This window comes from Drosophila serrata, unplaced genomic scaffold, assembly GCF_035046125.1.
Source record: "Drosophila serrata isolate PLE 108 unplaced genomic scaffold, ASM3504612v1 contig_382, whole genome shotgun sequence".
Lineage (NCBI taxonomy): Eukaryota > Metazoa > Arthropoda > Insecta > Diptera > Drosophilidae > Drosophila > Drosophila serrata.
The window spans coordinates 1,656,547-1,681,133 of record NW_028257280.1 but is presented as its reverse complement, the minus strand read 5'-3'; the positions used below and the strand labels follow the sequence as shown (position 1 = coordinate 1,681,133).

Sequence of the window (24,587 nt, the reverse complement as noted above, 5' to 3'; positions counted from 1 at the left end):
AAACAAGACAGAAACTAACTTCAGGAAGCCAAATTTTATATACCCTTTCAGTTTGCTATTAAATGGGATAAAATCGGAAATCGATCATAATGAAGCTTAAAATACTTGGATTCTTTGAATTCATATTTTTGTATGATAAATCTAAGTTTCAAAAACTCATAACTTAGCCAATAAGGCATTAATTTTAATTCAAAAACCACTCCTAAATTATTTTTTAGTAGTTTAATAAATATGCATACTCAATCTTAAATTTACAAAATTAGGATTTTTTATTAATTTTTACGATGTAACACCCCTTATAAAATTTTAAAATTTTTGAAAAATATAAATTTTTGCCGGACATAGCCAGCTTAACTCAGCTTTTAATGCTGATCAAGAAATTTATAGGGTCGGAAATGAGTCCTTCACATTGTTGGAGGATTCTAACTAAAATTATAATACCCTTAAAAACCTTACACACATGAGAGGAGCAGCAAAAGTCCCAATCTTGACAGGAGAATAAAGCCTTTTGTTTTTTTTTTTAGGAGGCCTTGGTTTTAAGCCAAATGAGCCGGCTTTGGGTGCCGAGTTGTGAATAAATGGTTTCGTTGCCAGGAGACTTTCAGGACTTTGCAGTTAAGCAGCCTGGCAGACTACGACAGTGGAAATCCGCATTCTGCGGTAATTTATGCATTACTCCCAACGAGAATGTAGCACAAATTCATTGGTTTTAAGTTGGGTTTACGCTTTACGATTACTGTGGGACACACAGGATATGTCCTGGGACAAGGGAAACCCATGAAACACAAGAGGCACGCACCGAAACATGTTGCATATTTATGCCTTTCGCTCCAAGGACCCTCAATTGTTTTTCGCTTCGTTCATAAATACGTTCCGGGCGTTGTCAATTGGCTGAAGAGTATTCATTACATGGCGTATACGCAATATATTCCATGTGACTGCACTGGAAGAGCTCCTGCGTGGCTCGTGCCTCGTCCTGAAGCGGATGCCTGGCACATGAAAGGACGAAGAAGGAAATTACAAGCATAATATCTCTGGCAACACAACGACGGCCCCGAAACTTTGTCGCCTTTTTTGGGGTACAGTTCGTCCTGAGCAGTTCTCCTCGTGTAATCCAAGCCGAGTTCCTCGCTTCAATTTGCCAACTAATTACTAATTACGGAGAGTAATGAAATCAAATTGGAGTTCATTCCACGACGGCACTTCTTTGTTCTTGCTGAGCCTTTGTTCGCCGCCGGTCGCTGAACTGAGTGACTATGCTTAATACGCCCGAAAAAAGGGCAAGGTGGGTTTACTTTCTAAGAAAGTAAATTAAATACTTATTTGCTGACTCCTCTGACCAATGCGAAAGTTCAACAAGAAGTAGTCAGGTGTGTACGAGAAGGATTTCCAAGCAAGGAAAGGTTCATCTTATTCCTTGTTGTATAAAAATTCTCAACATATTTCAATGATTTCAAAGATTAGTTATTAAATTACTAGGGAGAGTATGTATAAAATTTCTGTAAATATATTTCAGTAAAATGTTGCTTTAAATTGTTTCAAACTTGAATCCGTAAGTGAAGAGTAGTATTTACTGTGTGTACATTACGTACACGTGTCATATTTGTTTAGCCTGTGGCTGGGCATTTTTTTTGTTTTCCGGTTTGGGTTTTGTGGCGAATAATTTAGGTCTGCGACAACGTGTCGTATGCGCAACGTGGGCGAAGCCCTAATCAGGACGGAGATCGTGCTAATTAACATGACACAAGCATAAATCATAAAGCAGCCACCTGACAGGATATTAGGATGCCCGGCACCGAGGATGTGTGATGTTTTGTGACCGCTTCAATAAATACTTGGACGGGACAGGAATAGCCATTGTTTTTAGCATAAGCCTCAAGGACACGCGCCTCTGTCCACACACGCTTTTATGTGGGTATAAAAAATACAAGTAAAATAAAACTACAAACAGTCGCCAAGAGCCAATTCAGAAATTCGTGCAATAAATTCAGCAAACAATGCCAAAGGACACACATGTGTGCGTTGTCGAGTATTTGCAGTAACAACACTGCGCTTGCCCTGGGCAAACAATGGGCTCGAAATGGATGAGGATGAGGCGGAGGAGCAGAAGGATATGTGTGGGTTGTTAAGCAGGAGAAGGATGAGAAGCAGGAACCAGAGCAATCGCCGAGGCGAGGGCAAACAAAGCGGCGTCCAAAGTGGGCTCGACAGGCGCCGCCAAGCAGCGAACGCACTTTGGCTTAGAGCCAGTCGGATATCTATCAGATATTCAAAGGATACAAGAGCCTAGATAGACAGGATACAGTTGAACTCATTGAAATTCAACCAAGCAGGAAAACAAAAAAGAAACCTTTAGAAGGATTTCATTTGTTTCCGATCATGGAATACCTAGTAGCATACTTTTGAAAGGGAAATACAAATTTGTACCAACTCAATTTAAAGGATTATGAAATGCCAAAGATTGATACTAAACTACGTTCACTTCACCCACTTACCACTGTACCCAACTGCGCCTGCATGCTAAACTTTATCGATTGGTGGATCATCGGAGCAATCTTGGTTGCAGAATCTAAAGACCAAAGCCAAAATGCATATTTTAAGCGCCGAACTCTCTCCGTCTCTCTATGAAAATGGGGGCCAGCAGCAGAAATCTTTGCGACTGCGTGCCATTATAGCAATTATTTGCCAGGATTTATGTGTTTGGAACAAATTGCTTGGCATTTTGGCACAGCAACACACACACACTCGCTCATAGGACACTCCAAAGAGCAAACCGAGACAAAGGACTAAAGGGACGAAGACGGATAACCGCACAATTGGTTCTGACCAAGCCAAGGATAAAGGACGCCCACACACACAATGGGAGACGTTTAATGGGCTCTGAAATTCCAACCAAACTAATAGAATCTATCTATATTTTTGCTCCAAAGCTTCCACCAGCACTGACACATCATTAACAGCATCCGTTGGATCCACTTTTGTGGGATATAATTCAATGATTAAATCAATCTTTCAATTTCTGAAATGAACCTGAAATCGATTACGGTTATAATTGAATTCTTTTCTATTTATTTGAGCAGGTGGAATGTTATTTATAGGTGTGATGATACATATATTAGCTCATTCCCCGGCTTAATTAGATTTCAGATGTTTATCACAAGGAAACATGCAACTAATATTGATATACAAATCTGGGAAAAATATAATCAGAGGTCTAGTTATTTAATTTTAGCAATTTCCCAGTTACCTCCTTCATAACCTATAGCAATAATCAGCAAAATGTAAAACGAGATCAAGTCACTCAAGGCTCAGCCTCAATAATTAAATCAATTCTCCTACCTGGCCGCAGCGAGACCTCAATTTCGGATGGCAGTGATTGAATTGGAATTTCCAGAATCAGAATTGATTAAGACCAAGTCCGATTCCGGCTCAGAGAGAGAGAGAGAGATATGAAAAATATGACGTTGGCAGGGGAAAACTGCTGAGAGGAATGAAAATTTGCTAATTGAATTTGCCTTCGCAACTCTTTGCAAATTGAATGCGTCCCTTGTTTCCTTTGGGAATTTCCCAGAGTACGGCGAAAAATTAAACACAAATGAATTGGGCGATTGAGCAATCAAATCGAGTCGATTACAGGTCACAGGATTCTAGGATGCACATTTCAGTGCATATCCTTGAGCTATTGTTAGGTGCAGCCAATGGGAAATAATAATAAGTAAATTCCCTGCGGCCCTATAATTGTTTTGATGTTTGCTTGTTTTTCTGTTGATTTACATTTTAAATTAAATTGAAAGCTACTCCCTAAGAGCATAAAAAAAAAGTTAATAAGAGTATTACAAGTAATAATTCTAGTTCATTTTCGTGACTCATTGCGAGGGAAAATCCAGAAAGCATTTACTGCGTCGTGGCCTTATCGCATTCATGGCCAAATTACATTACATTTAGTTTCATATTTCAAATGTCCCCTCGGCTGGCTGTATTAAAACCCAATTAAATATCGCATGTTGTCAAATGTTTTCTTTTTCGGGGGACCCATCGCCCAAAGAAATGCGAAGGCTCCGCTGCGCCTCATTATGAATTAATTTAGGTTCGCATTTCACGCGGACCCCCAAATGAAACCCACCCATGCCCGGATTACTAAGTGGTTATATGTAGAATTCCAGGACGAAATATGAATGAATTATGATTGCCGAGGACGAAACTGTTGAGCATAACAGGAAAGAGCAGGAAGGAGGGAGCTGGGAGCTACCAGGAGGAGCTGGAGGTCGGTCTTGGAGCTCGCCTTCGGTTGCCATGTGAAGGGCAATAAATAAAATGGCGAAAAATGCGAAATACAATAAAGTATTGCCAGCGAGGCGAGCAAACAAATAAACAAACAAAATGAGCCGAAAATCCGCCGACAAAAGGTTACCCACGTCCTTAAACACTGCGAGGAAATTAGGGGGGAGATAAATGGGGAAATATAAAAGATTAATTGGAGAAATCTTCATCAACAATTTTTGCTAAGATTAATTTTTTAGTGTTTCAAAGAGATTTGTAGTTTAGCTTGAAAATCTCTTATAGAATTTGAATAGCTTTAGATCTCTACAACTTTGAAACTTTTACAAGAAACTTATAAAACCTTAAAAGCCATTTCTTCCAACCTACAAATTTCCCAAAAAATCTTAAAAAAAACATGTGTAATTTAATCATTTGTTGATGATTGGAAAATTAGGAGATTTTAAAGGGTTTGTCTGCTTTTTTAAATATTTTCTGAAACTTCAATAGCCTTAAAAACTACACAATTTCCCCCTTTAAACTATTCACAAAAAATCTCTAAATCCATAAGCATAGTCCGTACTTGTTCTACTTTTCTTAAACCTACTACTTTATTTTTATAAGTGCATTGTGACGATGATGACGACACAAACAGCAAAGGCGACTGGCAAGCGGAAATGGCGTGAGTTGTACACGTTGTCGGGGGCGTGTATTCCGGAGGCTACCCACCCTTTTTCCCCCTCACCTCAACTCCACCTGCTCCATCTGGTTGCGCTACCCCCTCCTCCTCGGTGACCCACTCACTACCCCTTCATCCATTTCATCCTTTGGCGTTTCAGCATTCTTTTGGGGGAGCTGAAAACGCATTGAATCAAAGGAAATCACGAAACATGGCGTGGCAAGCGGCGGTTCTCCTGGCCTGCACTATTTGCCAGCTCACAGGTTCACTTTCTGGAAACTTTCAAGCCACCCCACCAATTAGTAATGGCCTGCGAGGGTCGCCATTTGACTACTGAAATACTGAAATATTCGGAAGCCAAGAGATTGGCTGACTTTCTTGCCGGAACGGATGCATGTCGTCCCATTGCCCTTTGATAATAAATATACTTTTGCCGCCTTTTGTCGTCAGCGATGGCGGCCGCTTGCCTTTTGTGCATTTCCGTTTCCGCTTTTTTTGGGGAGGGGGGTAAGGGGGAAGGAGGCAGAAGGCGGAAGGCAGAAGGAAGTGAAGGCGAGTCCAATGTAAACGGATTTCCATTGAGTTGCCATTGCAATTGATTTCACAGAGAGAAGAATTGTGTGGCATAAAATTATAAAGATTTTATTTACAAACGGGATTAGATAGTAAGAAATTTACACTAATTAAAATCAAACCTACCATAGTAAAGGTCAAAGAAAGTATTTAAAAATTGTAGTGTAAGAATATGATTTAACATGATTTATTTAGTGCAATTCACTAATTTTTTTTGTTATGTGCAGAAACAGAGAGATACCGACTGAGGAGTTGGCAGTCGATGGGCAACTTTTAACCTTTACCACCGCCACCGACTGACACATTATAAATAAATGCTTTGACTCTCTGTCTGTCCGCCTGCAGCTGTCATATGTAATATGTATATATTTTCACGCTGCAAATGCCACATGGCGCCATTATGTGATAGGAGCTGTACTGTGCCACATCGTCCATACGCCCCGTGTTTGTGCCACATTACCCATACGCCCCGTGCCCCCGATGCGAGTTGTGTGCACTGAACCGAACACCGGTTAATGAGACCTCCTAATGCACGCAAAGGCAGCCCCATTTATTGGTCATGTCAGCATGTCACCTTTTTTCTGCGATGGTGAGATTCCATCAGGGAAGACCCAGGGCCCAAGGGTGAGGAAATGAGACCGGATATCGGGGCGTTGATTTTGATTTCGTCGCAATTTTAACGCAATTTCCCGGGGAACAAAAGCGAACAAAAATTGCACGAACAAAGCCATTAAATTCGCTTGCCATGCTAAAAGCCATCAACAATGCATCCAAATTTCGTTGTAGAATTCGCAGAGCGATTTCCACCATTTGTGCCACTGCCACTGTACTTTTGGCCAAGTCAGCTAACGGATAAATTTTATAGTTGCCGTTGTAGCCAAGATAAATAGATAGACAGATGGCCAGAGTCAAGGCTGAGCTTTAAAGTCTGAGTAAACTATATACTAAATGTCAGAGATTGATTTAAAAGTACTTCCTTAATGTACTTAGTTCTGAAAATAAGGTAATACTGTGAAAGAAATTATATATTCATAGTATTTAAACTAATTTTGATGCAAAAATATATAGTTATAGTATTTTCATAGGATCTCTGAGGTTAATTTTCAGTTGTACAAAATTCTAAAGAGGGTAAACAATCTCAAACTTCTCCCAATTTGCTCTGCTTTTTGGTTTTTATGAAATCAATTCAAGCAAAAACCTTCATCTTAAAGTTTTTCAATTTGTTTCTAGTGGAAAAAACCCCTTGTCAAAGAAAAGCAAAAATAAACCCGAATTAGTGTGGCAATTTTTTACGCCGCGATTATCATACGGCCCATTAGGCAGCCGAAAGTGGACCATAAATCTGGATATACCCATTAATACCCATCGATTGGCCATGTCTCGCATCCATTCTCGACACTGCCGGATGTGCCCAGCGGATGTGGCTTCCAGGAATCGCATGAAAGTGCTGCAATATTTAAACTCCGAGCCAAAGGGTTCCAAGTGCAATGTGCAACGTGCAATGTGCAATGTGCAATGTGCAATGTGCGAGGTGCCTTTGCAGTGCCTACTTCCTGTCAGGACACGTGGAGGCGTGTGGCGTCACTAATGCGCTTTTATGCCAGCTTTTCCCGTGGATTTTCCCCCAGCTTTGGCCATCAGCTGGGAAATCCATTTAGTGGAACTAAGCGTGGCGAAGTGGCGCTAAGCGAGTGCCAAGAGCGACGGCCATCGGTCATTTTAATTGCGCATAAAATGCCTCAGAACGAACGCACACTCAATTGATCATCACGCACGGAAAATATGTATTTTTCGTGTTTGTTCTATAAATAGAACACGGTTTAGTTGGAGTGGATGCACTCGAAAAAATGTAATTACATTTATGCATTATCTAATGAGTAATAATTAAAGATAATTGTCATAATATTAGGAGAATGTGTAGGGTAGGGTAGTTTATGAATCTAAATTAAGAGGAAAAGTGCCATCGGACAGCAAAGAAATAAAATATTACGCTTAATATCATATGGAAGATATTGTCAATTTTCATATATCGCCAATTAAATTATCCATAAAATATACCTTAAATACAAAACAAATTTATACATCGAAATGTTATTTAGTTTTAAAGTAATTACACTCATTCAATTTGTATATTTTTTGTTGTTAGTTGTAATAATTGTTATTTACTGCCAATAAACCCTTCCAGAAACTAATTAAAATATCTCCACAAATTCTTAAATTTGCTGCCCAGTGTAGAAATCTTGACTCCAGCTAAAGCCAAAGGGTCGGGAATGATAGACTGGCATATGCACTTGCCATGACATGGTTAATGTGACAACGACTGTTTGCACAGTTTGCTTAATATTCCACACGTGCAGCTCGCCCTTCTATATATATTTATTTGATCTTATATATAGCCACACATATATATCCCCCCACATTGTAGTGTACACATAATAATGAGGGGCACTTGGCGGTGTCAGGAGTTCGAAGCTCCTGCTCCTCCCCAGAGGTCTGTGTCATCATCAGCAGAAAATGAGGGGCGACTTGAGCGACCGCTGGCCATTGCAAGTGTTATTTAACCCAGGTCCTTAAGCTACTTAAGGATAGTAGAAGCCAGACTCACCTCGACCGAAATTAATTAGTGCAATAAAGCTAACCGCGCCTAGGGGAGGCGCCTGTCAACTGAGCGGCCTCTGGCACTTCTTCCTTTAATTATTTACCCAAAAAATTAGGTATACGCAGTGTACACTTAGCTTGAGTAAGGATAAATGCGGTTACAGCTCATTGGCATTCATGCTGACCCACCGGGAAGTCCAAGGGGAAAAGGGAATGAGCCCGGTTCAGAAAGTTTCCAGCACAAAAAAAGGATTCAAATGTCGAAGGAAAACCGATTTTCCAGGCGGCGGCAAACAATTTATCTTTGGAGCTCTGCCGGCCTATAAAAATGGCAATCATTATTATAGTCATGTACCAGGCAATGGGGCGTTACGGCAATCAACGCCAGTCAGAGAGCCCAGAGTGTCTCGAGAAGCCTTCCCTTCCATAAATAAGCGCACAATTTCAATTTTCAACAACGCCCCAAAGGAACACACACGGAGACAGACGCAGGCAGAGGCCTCATCAAAGATTATACGATATATATGCTATATATGCTATACATGCTATATATGCTATATATGCTATGTTTGAGGGGTCTCTAGGTCGCTCGCCATGTATTTAAATGCATATTTTAATAGTCATAAAGCGGGCAACCCAGCTCCTTGGGCTAAGCGCCAGAGAGAGACCCGAAATGCCATCGGGGCGTACTTAAAGGCCTCTGCCGCAGGCACAGATACGTTCACAGACATTAAGATACTTGCGATTCAAACAGGCACAGAGAAAAATTATAGGAGAGAAATAAATCGGAAAACACGCGAGTATTATATAAACATTAGCAAATAATAAATAACACATCTCAAGTATCGTACATATACTTGAAAAATGATATTTCAGTTACTAGATATATTTTGCGATTATATGTACTAACTGATATATCACATTGCACATATATTCCAACATAAAATACATATTGGATTAGGAGCATTTTCTCGATATTTTCTGTCAATCCTAATGGGAAAAGCCCTTTGTTTATTTCATAAATATTACTTTTAGTTTAACAATGAATCAAACCTGAAAAGAAGCTAACCCTTGCAAAAGAAGTAGATTATAACTCTGTCAAAAATTCATTAATTTCCAATCGGAAAAGTTTTTGATAGATTAACAAGTCTACGCATTAAATTAAATAATTAAAAATAATCGATTTTTCTAAAAATTTTCGAAATTTTTATAATGTAACCCCTTATAAAATTAAAAAAAAAATGACTAAAAATAGTTTTCCATCAAACAATATCAATCTATATCAATCAATATATATGATTTATAGGGTCGGAAATGACTCCACATTGTTATAGGCTTCAGACTATAATTATAATACCCTTCATTGACCCAATATTTATCTATAATTTTACATGAAAATATGGTCTACAAATAAAATTTAAAAATCTCATAACTTTGCCAAAAGTGCATTAATTTTAATTCAGAAACCACTCCTATGTTAGTTTTTAATAGTTAGATAATCCTGCATACTCAATTTTAAATTTACAAAAATAAGAATTTGTATAAAATTTTTGACAATTTTAACGATGTAACCCCTTATAAAAAATCCAAATTTTTGAAAAAAAATACATTTTTGGCGGACATAGCCAGATCAACTCAGTTTTTGATGCTGATCAAGAATATATATGATTTATAGGGTCGAAAATGACTCCTTCACATTGTTTGACTAAAATTACAATAGCCTGCAAGGCTATATATTCAATAGGTTTTCCCATTTTAATTCTTTCAAATAGCGTACAATTGCTTACTACTAGTTATTTACATGGTTCATTAAGTCATATTTTGAAACTGAAACATAAGGAAAAATCCTTCGGGGGCATTTCACACTCAAAACCATGTTGTAGAATATAAAATAATCTTATAAAAAGTAATCAAATATTTATAGTTCCATGGCAAGCAAGACAAACTGGCTATCAATGATTTTCTGACACACTCCAAGACTGTAAAAAAGTTCTCTACCCTGCTTATTCTCAGTGTAAAGCTACTTGGGCCAAAGACAAGGCCGAATGCGCAACTAAAACAAGAGAATACACTCGTACATGTTGGATGAATGTAATATAAATTATAAACGCAAACTGTGCGACAAGGATTTCTGGTTTTGCTTCTCTCGAATTTTGTTCTTTTTCCCATTTTATTTTATTTTTTTGGTATTTCATTTGTTTTATTTTCTGTACTCGTCTTTTTTTGTCGTATTATTTTTGTTGCGGGGCGACATGCGATTTTTGATGGCAAATGATTTTGCAGTTGCAGTCGGCGGGGATTTTCTAATAGGGAAAAGAAGGAAAGGGGGGAAAGGGCAAGGGAAAGCAAAATCGAAGCATAAACGGAGGGAACTATCGAGCACATGGTGCAAGTCGAAGGTCAAGGGTCATGCCGGCAGTCGTCGTCAGTCTTGTCGAAATTTACTGCAACACTTGCCCCGTCGCCGTCAGCCATTTATTCATCCCTCAAATATTTTGTTCATTCTTTTCTCTTTTTTTTACAGATAGCAAAAATTGATGACGTCTCCATTGCCCTATTGACACTCCCGCTTCCCCCAACCTCATCATCTGAGGCTATATCGGCTATATGGTCATTATATTCTATATGTATGTAGGCTATAGGTCCCCTCCGATGTCATGTCGCATGCAGATTGCCGTGCAAAAGTAAGCGCAGTAAGTGAGCGAAAATGCAACTGCGGCTGTCAAGGCACTGGGAAATATTATATATATGTTTTATATATTCTAAAATGATTTTTAAGAAATTTTATATAGAATTATAAGGGGAGAAAGAGAGAGAAATTTGTTTAAGCTTTAAACCAATTAATTGAGTTCTTAATTCAACAGGAAACTGATCACAAAGATATTAATTCATCACTTGCTAGAAATAATTTATCAAAAAAGGTATAGACTTGACCTAATTGCTGACCTATAAGGTCCTTTAAAACCATATTTCATTTAGGATAAATGCTAATGGTATCTCACGAGAAACTAAAAATTCTTACTGTTAAGAAAAGATTATTACTTTTTCATTTTATATGTGTATGATAGAGTAACAAAAACTTGATTCATTATTAAAATCCTAAGGCATATTTATACCATAACAATGTAATTAAATAATTTCTGAAGAATTCTCATTATTAGATTAAAACCTACTCTTAAAAGGCCCAGGAATCAACCATTATTCTCAGAAACAAAGGTATCGATCAATATCCCAAAAAATCTAGGCTGCCATAAGAACTAAAGCATAATAGATAGACACTAATTTATCCATTAAACTTTCTTTGAATCTTTCTTGAAATCATATATAGATATCATGATAATATATTCCCTCAAAGTAACACAACAAGGCATAATAACTAGGTACTCATTGATCCATTAAGCTTTCTTTGAATCATTCTTGAAATCATATATATGGATTTAATGATAATAAATTCCCTTAAAGTAACACAACTTTCCGCTCAGTGTGTTGTGAGCTCGTGGCAAAACTGCCGCAAAGTCTGTGCTAACAGAAATCGATCCGAAGGAGAAAGGAGAAAGGAGAAAGGAACTCTACGCTCCGTATAACTTCACGCCACAGTGTGTGCATGTGGAGGCCAGGAGGAGCCTACTGTGCCTACTGTGCCTGCTGCTCGGCCTAGTAGTGTGTGCCAGGATATGCCCTTGCCACTGGCTCCTTCAGCTCCTCCTTTTCTCTCACTCTCTGTGTGTGAGTGTGCCACGCGATGTGATTGTGAATGCGAAAATGTGGCGACGCCAAAGGAAGTCAGTCCGGGGTTTCAGTTTGGTTCGGTTTGGGTTTGGTTTCGCTTTGGTGCTGCCTTTTCTTTTGGTTGGGCTGCTGCTGCTGCTGCTGCCTTCCAAGGATGACGTAGTCCTCCGGCCAAGTGTGCCAGTGTGTTGGTTGGACTTGGGGTTGCAAACACACACACACACAGAGAGAGAGAGGGGTGTGAAGGGGCATTAAATGGTTCGTGTTTTCCTCTTTTTTTACATATACAATATATATATATATATTTTTATTTTTGCCTCATCTCGGGCTTGTCGCCCTATATTGGGGTCGCCTGACGGCTTGTACTTTAAAAAGCGTCATTTAGTCCGCAGCGCGCTAAATTATTAAAAGCAAATCCAACGCACCCGCCAGCCAACACACACCCCCCACACACACACACCACACACCCAGGCAGTTCATTAAATTCAATGTATGCAAAATAGCGGCATCAAAAGCGCCAAAAGAGGCAATGGCCATCTTTTGGCCCCAAAAACTCTCATTCTCTCAGCCGCCAGCTGTTGTCATTTTGTCGAGGCTTCAAGCCACAAAAGTACGCAAAAAAGACAGGCTCATCATAATCATATGCTGTCCCCATACACAGCGAGAAAATATCACTGAAGTTTGAACACAAAAAAAGAGGAATAAGAAACTATATTTGATAGAGAGAGGTTCATGGCCTACTTTTATGAACTACAAAAATAATAGTTTTTAAATCTACAGAACCTGAAATTCTAGAATTTGCAGCCATATGGCATTACAAATATAATAATTTCATCATAATTTCACACAGTTTTGTAATGAAATTTGGTAAGACATTTTTTAAAGCATACTTTTCAGCACTGAAGGACTTGTGCTAAAATCACCAAGCTTTACTTATGTTAATAATACTTTTCGCTAACTTTGAAGTGAACTAACTATGTGAAATGGATTTCAGAACATCACAAAACACAATGTATAACTAATATCCATATTTTCTTTTCCCTCTGTGTAGTAACTTTGCTGCGCAAATATGTTTCGCAAACTTCAATTTGTGTCCCAGGTAACATAGGTAAGTTCCTAAGTGTGTGCTGGTGTGTGTGTGTGTGGTTTTTTTTAGTAGTTGTGTCTGATTTTGGGGTGAGTTGCCGTGGGTTTTTTATGCGTCACGTGAGAATTTCCTTTATTATTATTTGACTTGGGCTGGCGTTTGGTACATATCACGTATACGCAACGTATAATTCCGCAAAAAGAGGCATTGATTTTTTTGATTTGCTTTCGGAGTGCTTCTTTGCCTCACGGCTGCCCCACTTCATTTATTACTTTGATTGCTTTTCACTTTTCCGAAGCACGGATAGCCTGCAGTTTGTGCTCGCAAAATATTTACTCGCCTCGAGTTGGGTTCGAGTTTTGTATTTTCTTTTTTCTTTGTATTTTGTTTGTGTTTGCCACGTTTTTTGCATTTTACTTTTTGTTTGTTTGTTATTTGTTTGTATTTTCATTTCTTTTTGTTGCTCTGTTGCACGCTGTTCGCTGTTCGCTGTTCATCATCAACACTCACTCACTCACACTCACAGTCACACTCACAGTCACACTCACTCGCGCTTTTATTCCTTACTTTACTAGTAAAGTACAAATTGCTCACACAATTTCCTTTGCTCTAGTTAGCCGCTGTTGTTGTTGTTGTTGTTGTTGTTGCCTGCTGCCGCTGCCTTTCGATTTTCCTCTGCCTTTTCCCTTTTCTGTATTTTCTCGGAAAAGTCCACGACCACGCGCTACAACGTCTGACCACGTTCTGAAGCCAAGTGTCCTGCGATTTAAACTGCAAACTGCTGCGAAAATGGTGTTGGTGAAAAAACAGCACACCAACATTTTCACCAACAAGCGGCTTGGGTCCCGCTCACAGGACCTGCGCAGTGGCCTGAGCGGCAACCCCACCGCAGGTGACACACTTTTCCGCGCCAAGCGTCGTCGTCGATGAAGTGGATTTTCCGACTTTTCCTTCGACCCTAACGTTTCGGCCCTGCCGAGCGTACTATTTACATGGCACATCGGTTTAAGACGGCAGGCAGGCCGCCTTTTTCCCTTCATTCCCTAAACTTATTTTTTCCTGAACTTAGTGTGCCGAGTGAATTTCGCATGCATTGCCCGGAGGATGGGTGCACTCAACGAAAAATTGTATACGAAAAGGGAAAATTAATGATATAATAATGGGGAGACCATGGGAAAGTCTTTAAAAATATACAGAATATTCTTTTAAACAGCTTTCCAGGTGATTAATATTCCCTATCGATTTCTATAAAATCTCGAAATATAAAATAAAATAATATTAATCTTATAAATCCCTTAAAAATGTAGTTAATATTTCGGTTCTATAAGAAAACATAATGTGTACTCCTAGACAGCTTTTTAAACCTTTCATCTCATTGTTTTCTTCAAATTATTATGGTTTCAAAAACCTCTTTAAATCCATATCCCTCACCTAATAGAAATTATATATCCCTTTAATATACATATAATCCATTATTTTTGCAGTGTTTCAAGTACAACTCCGGGTGTGATGTTGGCGTAAATGTCATTTTCGATGGCCAAGCATTTTCGGGAAGCTGGCTTTGCCCGGACTACGGCAGTTCAGGGAGTTGAAAGTTCGCATTTGCCGCATCCATAATGAATGAATACGTCCTTGCGTCCTTTTATTCGGACAGCCTCGTATCCTTTCGGTTAAGTCCCTGGGTTAACTGACCTTTCGCCATGCGGCTGACACAATACAAAAATGCAAATAAAGCGCAATACTCAATTGTAAAGTTCAGCGAGTCCCAGAGAATTCTGCAATCTAAATAATATTTATCTTACTGCTCTGAGCAGTAAACAATTTAATAACGGCTTGCCGAAAAGTTGCTGATGCTGGCCACTTCCCATTTAAATATTTAAGCTAACATTTTAATTAATGGAACGAGTTTAAAATTGTGTTTGTTCAAAGAGTTTGCATGTGCATGACGGGCAATAAAACTAAAATAATAACAAAGTGTATGGCCTGGAAAACTTTGCTTTTGCAGCTTGTTATTATTATTAAATGAGAATGTTGTGTGCGAAAAATGTTTACATTTAAGTAGAGTAGCATATAATTGCCAAAAATATATATGAAAATGAACTAATGAAATTAGGAAAATGTTTAATTGAATGTATAAAGTTAAACAGATGAGAAAATACTAAAAAAAAGGTGATTGTTGGGTAGTTATTATTTTTATTACACTTATTCTTTTTAGCAAGCTCTTTCAGAAACCCATTCATATATTTCATTAAAAGAAATACACAATCTTAAACAAAGAGAGTTCAATTTGTAATTGAATAATGATTTTTAGTTCAATATTATATTCCATAATAATTTTTTCATTCACATAATTACAAACCCAATTAATTCTCTTGAAAATCTAATTCACTTCTTCAAAAATTCGAAGCATCTAGAGAGATAACTTTGTAGTTTAAATTTTGTTCTCAACTCACTTCCATCGATTTCTCACACCCCCCAAAAAATAAATTTAATTAACTATTCGCTAGAAAAGTTTACCAAAGACCACATTTTCCGTAGGAAAATGGTGTTGGCGGTGACCAGAAAAGGAAACCGCGGACTGCAACTGCAAAATGCGTACTACAAAATGCGAAACGCAACGAAATTCAAAGAGGGAAAAGCCAGAAACACAAACCGAAATAGAAAATCCAAATAAACAAAATCAACGCCAACGTCGTCGGCTGCCTGTCAATTAAAACATTAAAACGCGATGGAAAAAAATGCAACAAAATAAGCGAAAAATCAAACAAAAATTGAACAGACGACGCCGCGGCACGACGTTAACTATTTCAGCGATTAGAAGCATAGAATTTCGCAATGGAGCACTTAGAGCCGCGGAGTCGCACAGCCACGGAGCCCAAGTGTGACCCAGTTCGGTTCTCTGTGTGTGTGAGTGTGTGTGAGTGTGTGTGTGTGTGCAGGAAAGGAACTGGAACTATGTTTTGGCTATTTGCTCTTTTGATCATTAAAAACTGGTTGCCACAGCCCAGCTGAGCGCCCACAATTGCGGTCAAATTAATAGCAGCCGAGAGCGGGATTTATAAATAATAAATCACCGATGTTAGCTGACCACTAACTAGCATGGGATTAAGGTGGTAAATATTTATTTACCATAAAAAAAAGAAAAAACTATTTTAAGCATAAAAAGTTGGCTATAATGATGATTTAAAAGGAATGCTGACAGTAATTAACTTGGCATTATTTAAATGCTTTCAAATATGGGATTAAGGTGGTAATTATTTATTTACTATTTAAAGTATAAAATAATGCCTTTAATCATAATTTAATAGGATAGCTGACAGTAATTAACTTTGATTATTAAAATGCTTTCAAATTAATTATGCAAAACAAATAAATAAATGCAATTTGCATAATTTAAATTATGAGTAAACAAGTGAATTGTATAACCTAAAAATAAATTGTGAGAAAAATGTAATAAAAATGTATAAAAAACATAAATTAAAAATGCAATTATGCATGATAAATGGATATTCCGTATCCATGTATCAATTAAAATTGTTTCATCAAAGTTTACGATTTTTTCGATATAATATTGTAAACGATATTTATATCCATACATCATTTCGAACTGTGCCTCCAATAATAATAAATGAGCTTATATATTATAAATAATCTATAATAAATTATTATATAATATATTATTATATATTATTCCAATAATAATAAATGAGCTTATTTATTATAAATAATCTATAATAAATTATTCTCATAAATACTACATTTTTTTACTTGCAATAAATTCCAAATTCTAGTGTGAAATAAAATAAAAGAGTGCTATTTCTGTACCCCCCACTGTCTCTTAGCTTTTCTCACCGCTCCAAGTGGCTTTATAAACAGATGGCCAAGGCGGCCGCGAGCCGAGTTTTGACGTTAGATTAGTCGAGCGTGCGCGCTTTTTTTCCCACGATCAGGATACACCCCGAAGAACCATGAAAGATCACTTCAACAGGATATCCTGGACGAATGTCCTACCGAGCCTGCTGCTAGTCATCGCGCTCATGGCCTCTGCGGCCTTAGCCTTCCCGGACGGAGCGCCCGCGGATACGTGTGTGAAAAAGCGGGCCAATCAGCCGAATCATGGCACGGCCAGAAGCCAACCGGCGGAAACGAATCCCTTCGAAGTGGTGGCCGACTCTCAGACCTACCATCCTGGCCAGCAGATCTCGGTGGTCGTGTATCCGCACTCGGGCCATGGCCAGGTCTTCCGTGGGTTCTTCCTCCAGGCCCGCGATGCCCACTCGAATGAGTGGATTGGCGAATGGGTGCAGAGTGAGAACACCAAGACCATTCCGGAGTGCTCGGCCATCACGCACGCGGACAAGAAGGACAAGCTGGGGGCCAAGCTCATCTGGAAGGCGCCGCAGAATAAGCGGGGAAATGTCTACTTTACGTAAGTTTAAAATGATTAATATATAAATTAAGAGACCCGCGAATAGCTTTCAATTAACAAATATGCTATGAAATATAATAAAAGTCATATAGTACAAGTGTTACATCCGCTTGAAACACTCCTGAATAAAATGGAGCTCATGGGCAAAACAAATTCATTAAATGACGTTTAGCACCCCTAATTCTTGGCCCACCCAATGTCACCACTTTGTCACACTTCTGGCACAGAACGTGTCTCCTATCGCCCATCACCATCATCATCATAATAATCATCATCATAACCATCATCATCATTATTATTATCAGTGGAAAAAAAGTAGAAGCCGCACAAGCAGCACCATCATCGTGTCGCCCATGAAGGGATTCATTAATCATACGCCACGTTGACCCACATAATGTAATGCGCGGCATAATTGTTGTCAGGCCGACAAAAACTTGCCGGATAATCGCACAAAAGGCATTATGTAATTGATTTATTATGGAGTCAGAGAGAGAAGCCGAAAGAGTCTCTAATCATCCGTCCACAAAAAAAGGCATCAAATGTCGTCGTCAAAGATGCCAAACGCCAAAAAGAAAAGTTGTCAATGCTTTTTGCAGCGACAACAGCAACTTTGTCAGCCGCTTACACTGGCAAAAACACGAACTCTCCCCAAAAACCGGGGGGGGAGTGTCAAAGTGTGTATAAAGTCGAAACGGAAGTTATTCCCCGGTCACTTCCCTGTCATTTATCACTTTATGCACAACTGAAAATTAATCAAAAACAAACACGGGAAGACAAGCAAAGTTTCGGGCATAAATTTGCATCCCACTTAATGTTCAAAAGTTTAATCAATAATTTACTTCAGGGGAAGCCGAAACTAAATACTTGAATGTAACAATAAATAGCTGCGGAATTTAATCCACAAGCTTATATTATTTTAATATGAATCGAATATATTTTGTATAAGAAAAAAGTCGGAGATGTTTATAATATAATATAATAATAAAGCAGTTTTGGGAAATTGATTTCTAATAACAACAAAATAAATGTACGAGTTAAAGTGTTTATATAAAATAAACAACAAAAAAATACATCATTTTTAAATTAAAAAGTATTTGTAAAGTTAATTAGGAGTCTATGGTGCTCCCATAATTATTACAAGATTCTTAAAGTTACTCTATTAAATATTAGAAATTTGTATTATAATTTGTATTTAAAATTATATATATTTACAAAACGTTGATAGAACATATTATGTGAGTTCAGGGGAGTAGAAACATATCCTAATTGTAAATTCCCAATTCATTTTAAATCCCTTAACTAATAAATGCGTTTTAAGTATTTCCAATAATTAATTAAAATACGTTGCTTAAACCTAAACTCGGTGAAAAGCTACACGTTTAATATATTTTTCCCTTTAATTTATATTAATGTATATATCACCCTGCAACCCATCAACTTTTATAACCAAATTAAAATGTAGCCCAGTGCTGTTTTGCCCCAAAAATCTCCTGAAAATTGCCGATTCATCAATTATTACCTATTTATAGACTCTGCGTCTCACATTACATGCAATCTTGTCGTATAAATTAAAAACAATCGTGACTTTGCTGAATGGCGGAATCCCCCTTACCATTTTCATTTCCATTTCCATTTCCCTTGATTTCATTGCTTTTCTTTTCCATTTTCAGGGGCACTGTGCTTCAGCAGTACGGCACCTTCTGGAGCGACATCGTCAACAAGGTGCAGGCGGAGCCGCAGTATTGAAATTATGTACTTTTACTTAGCATAAGGCAGCTGTATCCCACAACTGATGCCGGGCAATAAATTGTAAAGACCCTAATTAGTCAAGACGAGAAACGAAATTGTTGTTTAAAGATTTTTCAAATACCAAATGGACGAACGGACTTGTACGCCGGCCCCCCATTGAGCCGTGCAATCAACATTACGTAGCCAAAATTATTGACTTTTTGGCTTAACGTTTATGAATGACCAGTCGGGGCAGAGGGGGAGCACTCACATACATACTTACAAGAAGCCAGAGACGGTTTCCTCTTGGACACACTGACACCCACTTGGACCCACCTACACGGCCCACTTAACCCCCAATTCCGGAGGAGGCCGAGCACGTTTGGGTTTCCAGACACGTTGTGGGCCACAGCCTCTCTTCTCATTGGAAATTCGTTTCGTTTGCGTTTTCGTTTAGGTTTTCGGTTGCGGGCGTGCAAGTAAATTGGAAACTTTAAGCACCTTTCAGGCCAACTGAGCGATAAAGTAATTAGAGCAACGGGCCAGCCGGCCTACCGCCCGCAGACGGTCAAAGAATTTGATTTGGCCCAGAACATAAGCCTGCATTGACATCGACATCCGTTACATAGGGCCGGTGTCCAGGCTTCTAATCGCACAGAGCGAAGGATAAGGAATCAATTGCAAGAAATTAATTACAACTGTGCCCAGGGGTGCCACAGAAATTGCTATGGTGTCGCCAAGTGTTTCACAAAAATGTACACACACAAAAATTGGGGGCGGACTTGGCTTCAAACTTTAATTTAATTGTTTTAAAAATCTTTGCGATTTCTATGCTATTTCCTGGTATTTTTAAATTTAATAGGTTTTACTGCAAAACCTATTACTTTACGGATTTAAATTTTCTCAATCCAAAGAAAATATTTGTGAGTGAAAAAAACAACAATAAATATATTATGAAATCCAATTTGTATACCTTTGGAAAATAATAATTTTAGTCGGAAGCTTTCAAAGTAGTGAAGGACCGATCCTATAAATCATATATATTCTTGATCAGCATCAAAAGCTGAGTCGATCCGGCTATATCGTGCAAAAATGTATTTTTTACTAAAATTTGAAAATTTTATAAGGGTTTATAAGGTTACATCGTTAAAATTGTCAAAAATTCATAAAAATCGAAATTTTTGTAAATTTAAAATTGAGTTTGCAGATTTATTAAACTACTAAAGACTAACATAGGAGTGGTTTCCGAATTAATATATATACTCTTTAGGCTTAGTTATGAGATTTTTAAATTTGATTTGTATATCATATTTTCATATAAAAATATAGATAAATATTGGGTCAAAGAATGGTATTATAATTATGGTCCGAAGCCTATATCAATGTGAAGGACGCATTTCCAACCCTATAAATCATATATATTCTTGATCAGCATCAACAGCCGAATCGATCTAAGCATGTCCTATCAAAAAAATAGATTTTCGAAATTTTTCAAAACTTTATAAGGGGTTATCCTTAAATTAATAAAAAATAAATTGATAAAAATCATATTTTTTTTTAATTTAAAATTTAGTATGCAGAGTTATTAAACTACTAAAAACTAACATAAGAGTGGTTTCGGAATTAAAATGTATTCTCTTTTGGCTTAGTTATGGGATTTTTAAAGATAGATTTTTCAAAAAAGAAATTCATAAAAAATATCGACAATATCCTATAACTGCAAGGGTTATAAAGCTCGGCATCCGAAGATAGTTTTAACTTAAACGCAATGGCCAAAGGTTATTAATTTTGTAGGAAGCATAAACAATACATACCCGTTAGGAACTATCTTCGAATAATTTGCGTCAGCATTTACAATCAATAATCAAGTTCTTCCAACAGAAATCTGAAAGCACACACAAAAACTGTCAGTTTTTTCGAGACCTCACTGTACATAAACACAGTACTTACACACACACTTTGCCTGGAGCTTGTTTACTTGACTGCGAGTTCAGTTATTCACTTGTTTTTGTTGTTCAATCGAGAAATGTGCATGGCAACCCACGCGAATTCGCGAAAAGGGGAAAATGGGGGGTTAAGAACCGCATGTTGTTTTCGTGCGTTGCATATTCGCCGTGCGGTGGGGCGACTTGTTTTGATCGAATTCGCAAATTCGCCGCAGCGATTGCCTTTGTCTGGCTTCGCCGGCTATCCAGGGGCGCTATTAATAGAAAAGGGATCATGATTTAGAGGAAATTTTTTAAATTTTAAAACATATAACTTAGTCTCTAGATGTAACATACATACATTTTAAATAATTTAGTACGAAGCACATTATTATTCGAAAAGCACTTAAAAATGCTTTAGAGTTTTCGTAGTATAGCAAAATAAATGTATAAAAGAAAATCGTTTGATTTACATTTATACTAAAACTAATATTTTATAAAATTTACCTGCACCTCCCGTGATACGCCCCTGAACAAGTCAAGTTCGCTGTCCCGTCAGGCGAGTTTTGACTCTGTTTTGTACTGCACGCTTTGTGCTTTTTTGCACACAGTGACGACGACTTGTTGCTGTTTCTCTGACTCTCGTTTATCAGCGATTGGCGAGCACTTGTCTTTTCAACACTTTAGTTTAAACCGCTTTCCAGAGAGGTTCACAGATCGCAGACGACATAAACAACATGGTTATCAATTTTGCTGCCGGTCCAGCCAAGTTGCCTGAAGAGGTCAGTATGTTTCGAATGTAACGTGATCTTATTGTAACAAGAGAGAAATATTATTATTTGAAATATAATAAATATTATTTCTTACCATTATTCGTTTTCCCCAATATGATTCCAGGTCCTCAAAGAGGTGCAGGCCAATCTGCTCAACTGCAATGGCAGTGGAATTTCAGTGATGGAAATGTCCCATCGCTCCAGCAACTATGCCAAAATCCAGGAGGCAGCCATTAACGACCTAAGGGAGCTCTTGAAAGTGCCCAGCAATTACAGGATCCTCCTAATGCAGGGCGGCGGCACTGGACAGTTTGCAGCAGTGGCTATGAACTTGATTGGAATCACTGGCACCGCCGACTATGTAATCACCGGCTCGTGGTCCTCCAAGGCGGCCAAAGAGGCAGCTCAGTATGGCACAGTCAACGCCGTGCTGCCCAAGATGGACAGGTACACGTCCGTGCCGCGGCAGAGCACCTGGAAGCTGGATCCAAAGGCCTCGTATGTCTACTACTGTGACAACGAGACGGTGGAGGGCGTGGAGTTCGACTTTGTGCCCGAGATTCCTGCTGGTGTTGCTCTAGTGGCCGACATGTCCTCCAATTTCCTGTCCCGGCCCGTCGATGTGGCCAAGTTTGGTGTAATCTATGCCGGCGCCCAGAAGAACGTTGGTCCTGCCGGCACCACAGTGATCATCGTTAGGGAGGATTTGATAGGCAAGCACATGAAGATTACACCTTCCATTCTAAACTTTGAGCTGATGGACAAGAACGCCTCGCTGCTGAATACTCCACCTACTTTTGGGTAAGTTATACTCCTTATTACTTGTTATATAATTCATAATTTAAATCAAACCTCGTTCTTCCAGCATCTATGTGATGGGTTTGGTCTTTAAATGGATCAAACGGAATGGCGGTGTCGAAGGCATGGCAAAGCTGGCCGAGTCCAAGTCCAAGCTTATTTACGACACCATCGAGCAGTCCAATGGCTTCTACTACTGTCCCTTGGATGCGAATGTTCGCTCGCGCATGAACGTCCCCTTCCGGATCGGCAGTGCCACTGGCAACGATGCTTTGGAGAAGGAGTTTCTGGCCAAGGCCGAGGCGGAGGGCATGATCCAGCTGAAGGGACATCGCTCCGTTGGCGGAATTCGAGCCTCGCTCTACAATGCCGTAACGATTGCAGAGACCCAAAAGCTGGCCAGTCTCATGCTGAACTTTTACAGGAACAATAAAAACTAGAGGAGTATGTTCCTTCGTGTAATTGATGTTGTTTTTGGGATTTACAGCAGGCCTCGTTGGCGGAAGATCTCGTCTAGTTTGAGCTCGAGATTGGCATTAGTGCCCCGTAGGTTATCCACTACCTTCTTGGCCCAGACAAAGTACTGGTCACGGCGTTCCTGTAAAGGAGGCATACTTTAGATGAAATTCCTTTTGTAGATTCTTCTGCTATGTCACCTCTGTCCAGCCCGTAGGCGTGTTGACCTGCAGATCCCTTAGGTTATCCAGCTTGTCAGCCAACTTAATGAGCTTGGCTCTGCGACTGGTTTTGGCTGCGTTTTCGATTTGCAAACGCTTTCGTTCCTGTTTCTCCAGGGATTTATCATCCGTTACCTCGCGCACCAATCCGCAAATATCGGCGCCAAAAAGCTGCTCCACATCCGCGAACGTGGCGTCCGTATCCTCGACCACGTCGTGAAGGAGAGCTGCCATTAGGACTGCCTCATCCGTGATACAGGCTTCCACCGAGAGGATGGTGCTCACATTTATTACATGATTTACGTATGGAGTTTCCTTGGGATCCTTAAAATAAAGAGGAGAATAGTTATTTACGAAAGATGTTTCACGAAGTCCCCTTAAATATTTGTTAATCATTCATATTTAACTCACCTTGCGCCTCTGTTCACGATGCTTAAAAGCCGCATACTGCAGGCACTCCATAAACTTGGGCGAAGGGTAATTAGCCATTGGAAGTTTAATTTAATGATTTAATCAATTACAAATTGTTTTGTTTTGCGAGTGTTTTGCTTTTTTTGAGGCCGGAAAACAGCTGATCCAAAAGAGCGGCAAACGGAATAGTGCAGCCCTGAAACAATCGATAGTCGATAGGAAAAAAGCAACACGATAGTAAAATTGCCGGCAAATTCAAATTCAAATTCAATATAAATAATTGAAATAATAACAAGCTGTTCATCTCGTCCAAGTTTTTATTTATGTAGGTCTCAATGTTTCAGTACTTACTTACTTAAAAATTGACATTAGAAATAGATTAGCAAATAATATTATTGTTATTATGAAGAATCAAATTTGTAATATTCACTTAACCTTTGCCTAACGAATTTATTTACTATTTACATATCCCGTTAGAGAAATTAATGGAAATGATTTCTATACTTGAAACAATTTCAAACTCCAAACTAAAGGTCTAGACGATAAGATAATGGTATGTAAAACCCCATCAATCACTTCACGCCGTTGATTTTCAGAATATTAGAAACACCAGGAACCGGACTTTCTTCTTCCAACTAAAAACCAAACCAAAGCGCAGCTCAGTCAGATTCTTATCCGAGATCTTTCTCCATAAAGCATACATGGTATATATTGTATGTAAGTAAGCCAAAAACCCACCCAAATTGCTGTTATTCTTTACAGCTAAAAGGTTTCCCCTTCTTTGTTGTAAACATCGCCTTTTCCTGGCTTTTCTTTCCTGCCCAACGAGCAGTGCAACTGGTAAAAGAGTAAAAAAAAAAAACAAATGCCAGGGCACTTTCATTTGTTATCTGGCTCAGTAATCTGTAAAAATCTGTAACAGC

The 24,587-nt window shown here is 38.7% G+C and overlaps 4 protein-coding genes across 15 annotated transcripts in view; 2 read left to right on the top strand and 2 right to left on the bottom strand.

The window, feature by feature from the left end:
* The window catches only part of jus (EB domain-containing julius seizure protein), a 37,506-nt gene extending 16,091 nt beyond the window's left edge, over nucleotides 1-21,415 (bottom strand). For 4 of the 12 annotated variants that reach the window (XR_015273321.1, XR_015273324.1, XM_086840242.1 and 1 more), the window contains exons 1-3: nucleotides 21,367-21,415; nucleotides 21,031-21,280; nucleotides 20,895-20,965 (exon numbers count right to left, since the gene is read on the bottom strand). The gene's annotated coding sequence lies outside the window, so the exon portion shown is untranslated. Of the gene's footprint in view, nucleotides 1-13,490; nucleotides 13,910-20,894; nucleotides 20,966-21,030; nucleotides 21,281-21,366 lie in introns of those variants that run through there. The other 8 variants (XR_015273322.1, XR_015273325.1, XM_086840243.1 and 5 more) reach the window with 4 other exon arrangements.
* Nucleotides 15,729-19,196, top strand: LOC110186342 (putative defense protein 3). Its single transcript, XM_020955490.2, has 2 exons — nucleotides 15,729-17,352; nucleotides 19,023-19,196. The coding sequence occupies exons 1-2, from the start codon at nucleotides 16,892-16,894 to the stop codon at nucleotides 19,096-19,098; spliced, it is 537 nt and encodes a 178-aa protein (XP_020811149.2). The 5' UTR covers nucleotides 15,729-16,891; the 3' UTR covers nucleotides 19,099-19,196.
* On the top strand, nucleotides 21,323-23,038 carry LOC110186945 (phosphoserine aminotransferase). Its single transcript, XM_020956279.2, has 3 exons — nucleotides 21,323-21,787; nucleotides 21,903-22,579; nucleotides 22,644-23,038. The coding sequence occupies exons 1-3, from the start codon at nucleotides 21,743-21,745 to the stop codon at nucleotides 23,014-23,016; spliced, it is 1,095 nt and encodes a 364-aa protein (XP_020811938.2). The 5' UTR covers nucleotides 21,323-21,742; the 3' UTR covers nucleotides 23,017-23,038.
* Nucleotides 23,022-23,856, bottom strand: Mesh1 (Metazoan SpoT homolog-1). The gene is made up of 3 exons (XM_020956280.2): nucleotides 23,665-23,856; nucleotides 23,233-23,577; nucleotides 23,022-23,174 (listed from the first exon to the last, which is right to left on the bottom strand). Exons 1-3 carry the CDS (start codon nucleotides 23,740-23,742, stop codon nucleotides 23,058-23,060), a joined length of 540 nt encoding a protein of 179 aa, XP_020811939.1. The 5' UTR covers nucleotides 23,743-23,856; the 3' UTR covers nucleotides 23,022-23,057.
* Nucleotides 23,857-24,587: the final 731 nt, after the last annotated feature.

What these genes read in the sequence shown, in the direction of transcription:
- LOC110186342 (XM_020955490.2), top strand. Translation starts at nt 16,892, where the DNA reads ATGAAAGATCACTTCAACAGGATATCCTGGACGAATGTCCTACCGAGC. An exon ending in CGGGGAAATGTCTACTTTAC is followed by an intron (nt 17,353 to 19,022) that starts GTAAGTTTAAAA and finishes TTCCATTTTCAG; the next exon opens with GGGCACTGTGCTTCAGCAGT.
- LOC110186945 (XM_020956279.2), top strand. Translation starts at nt 21,743, where the DNA reads ATGGTTATCAATTTTGCTGCCGGTCCAGCCAAGTTGCCTGAAGAG. An exon ending in CAGCCAAGTTGCCTGAAGAG is followed by an intron (nt 21,788 to 21,902) that starts GTCAGTATGTTT and finishes ATATGATTCCAG; the next exon opens with GTCCTCAAAGAGGTGCAGGC. An exon ending in AATACTCCACCTACTTTTGG is followed by an intron (nt 22,580 to 22,643) that starts GTAAGTTATACT and finishes TCGTTCTTCCAG; the next exon opens with CATCTATGTGATGGGTTTGG.
- Mesh1 (XM_020956280.2), bottom strand. Translation starts at nt 23,742, where the DNA reads ATGGCTAATTACCCTTCGCCCAAGTTTATGGAGTGCCTGCAGTATGCG. An exon ending in ATCGTGAACAGAGGCGCAAG is followed by an intron (nt 23,578 to 23,664) that starts GTGAGTTAAATA and finishes CTTTATTTTAAG; the next exon opens with GATCCCAAGGAAACTCCATA. An exon ending in CGCCTACGGGCTGGACAGAG is followed by an intron (nt 23,175 to 23,232) that starts GTGACATAGCAG and finishes CCTCCTTTACAG; the next exon opens with GAACGCCGTGACCAGTACTT.